The sequence below is a fragment of the Buceros rhinoceros genome, unplaced genomic scaffold (genome assembly GCF_000710305.1).
Source record: "Buceros rhinoceros silvestris isolate BGI_N320 unplaced genomic scaffold, ASM71030v1 scaffold19293, whole genome shotgun sequence".
In the NCBI taxonomy this organism is placed as follows: Eukaryota; Metazoa; Chordata; class Aves; order Bucerotiformes; family Bucerotidae; genus Buceros; species Buceros rhinoceros.
In genome coordinates, this window is record NW_010402031.1 from 1 (window position 1) to 1773 (window position 1773).

General features: G+C 51.9%; 1 protein-coding gene across 1 annotated transcript; it reads left to right on the plus strand.

The window, feature by feature from the left end:
• Nucleotides 1–6: 6 nt before the first annotated feature.
• LOC104490254 (transcription factor SOX-3-like) lies at nucleotides 7–1197 on the plus strand. Its single transcript, XM_010132516.1, is given in 2 exon segments — nucleotides 7–206; nucleotides 208–1197. Coding segments are annotated over 2 exon segments (627 nt in total). The 5' UTR covers nucleotides 7–105; the 3' UTR covers nucleotides 734–1197.
• The last annotated feature ends 576 nt before the right edge of the window (nucleotides 1198–1773 follow it).

The window sequence follows — 1773 nt, forward strand, 5'->3', positions numbered from 1 at the left end:
CACACCTCGGATATCAGCAAGCGCCTCGGGGCCGACTGGAAGCTGCTGAGCGACGCCGAGAAGCGGCCCTTCATCGACGAGGCCAAGCGACTGAGGGCTGTGCACATGAAGGAGTATCCGGATTACAAATACCGGCCCCGAAGGAAGACCAAGACCTTGTTGAAGAAGGACAAATACTCGCTGCCCGGCAATCTGTTGGCCCCGGGGGGGGGGCAACGCGGTGAGCAGCCCCGTCGGGGTGGGGCAGAGGATTGACACTTATGCTCACATGAATGGCTGGACCAACGGGGCTTACTCACTGATGCAAGACCAGCTGGGCTACAGCCAGCACCCGGGCATGAACAGCCCCCAGCTGCAGCAGATGCACCGCTACGACATGACGGGCCTGCAGTACAGCCCCATGATGTCCACGGCCCAGACCTACATGAACGCCGCCTCCACCTACAGCATGTCCCCCGCCGCCTACGGCCAGCAGCCCTCCACGGCCATGAGCCTGGGCTCCATGGGCTCGGTGGTGAAATCCGAGCCCAGCTCGCCGCCTCCTGCCATCACGTCCCACTCGCAGAGGGCCTGCCTGGGAGACCTGCGGGATATGATCAGCATGTACCTGCCCCCCGGGGGGGATGCCACAGACCCTTCGGCCCTGCAGGGCAGCAGATTACACAGCGTCCACCAGCACTACCAGAGCGCTGGGACTGGCGTGAATGGTACCGTACCACTAACTCACATATAAACTTGGCCGCTCCGAATGGCTCCCCATCTCAATCCATAACCCCACTACCGCTCCCTGACTACATCGGGACGTACGACAGTGTTGTTCGGCTTAGCAGACTTAATACTAACTTTGGAGAAATTTTAAAAAGGAAATCTGTTAGTTGTGTCCTTTTTTTCTTTTTTTTTTTTCACACACACACAAATTTGAGCAAGGTGTTATTTTAATAGAGCACAACTCCTGCCTCCTAGAAGCCGCTGTGGAGTTTTCAAACCACGGCAACTTTACTGTTTTGTTTTGGTTTTGTTTTTTTTTCTAGGTTGGGCACTGGTTTATTCACTTAAAAGTTTTTTTAAAATCTTGCATCTCCCAGTTTGATTTCTAGCGTTGAAATGACATTAAAAAAAACCCCAAACACCCACAACCCGGCGGGCTTTTGTTTTTAAACTCAGTTGTTCACATTATCGTTGTCGTTTCTTGAATGTTTTGTTCATCCCACCGTACAGAGCCTCGCTTGGTTTCCATCCAGAATCTGTATCTTTCACGTTTTTTTAACTTTAGGGGGTTTGTTCCTTTAAAAAAAGAGGAGGTAGGAGAGAGCTGTGCGGGTCGCAAACGCATTTCTTTTATTTATAGTAAGTTGTGTGTCTTGTTTTTTCTTAAAGCTGTAAACTTATGTAAATTGGTTTGTGAATTTTACTGTGAAACATGTTTTGACATATCAGATGAAGAAACGTTTTAGTTTTGTTTACCGGATTTCTTACAAAAAAAAAAAAAGTAATCGAAATACTCCTTGCCTCTTCCTGTCCCTGCTCCTCGTTTGCTTCCTTTTTCCAAACGAAGAGAGATCAATAAATTTTCTATCGGGCACGTCGGCAGTCTCCGGGCGGTTTGTGCGGGGGCGCGCAGCCCGTCCCTCCGCGGCGGCGGGGAGCTCGGAGCGAGGGCAGCGGGCTCCTTCCAGGGGATCCCGCAGCAGGCGCGGTCCTGCCAGCCGACCGAGAAACCTGGGAGATGCCATCGCTTTTCGGCCGGCTTTCTGCGTCTGCCGTGCCATGGTC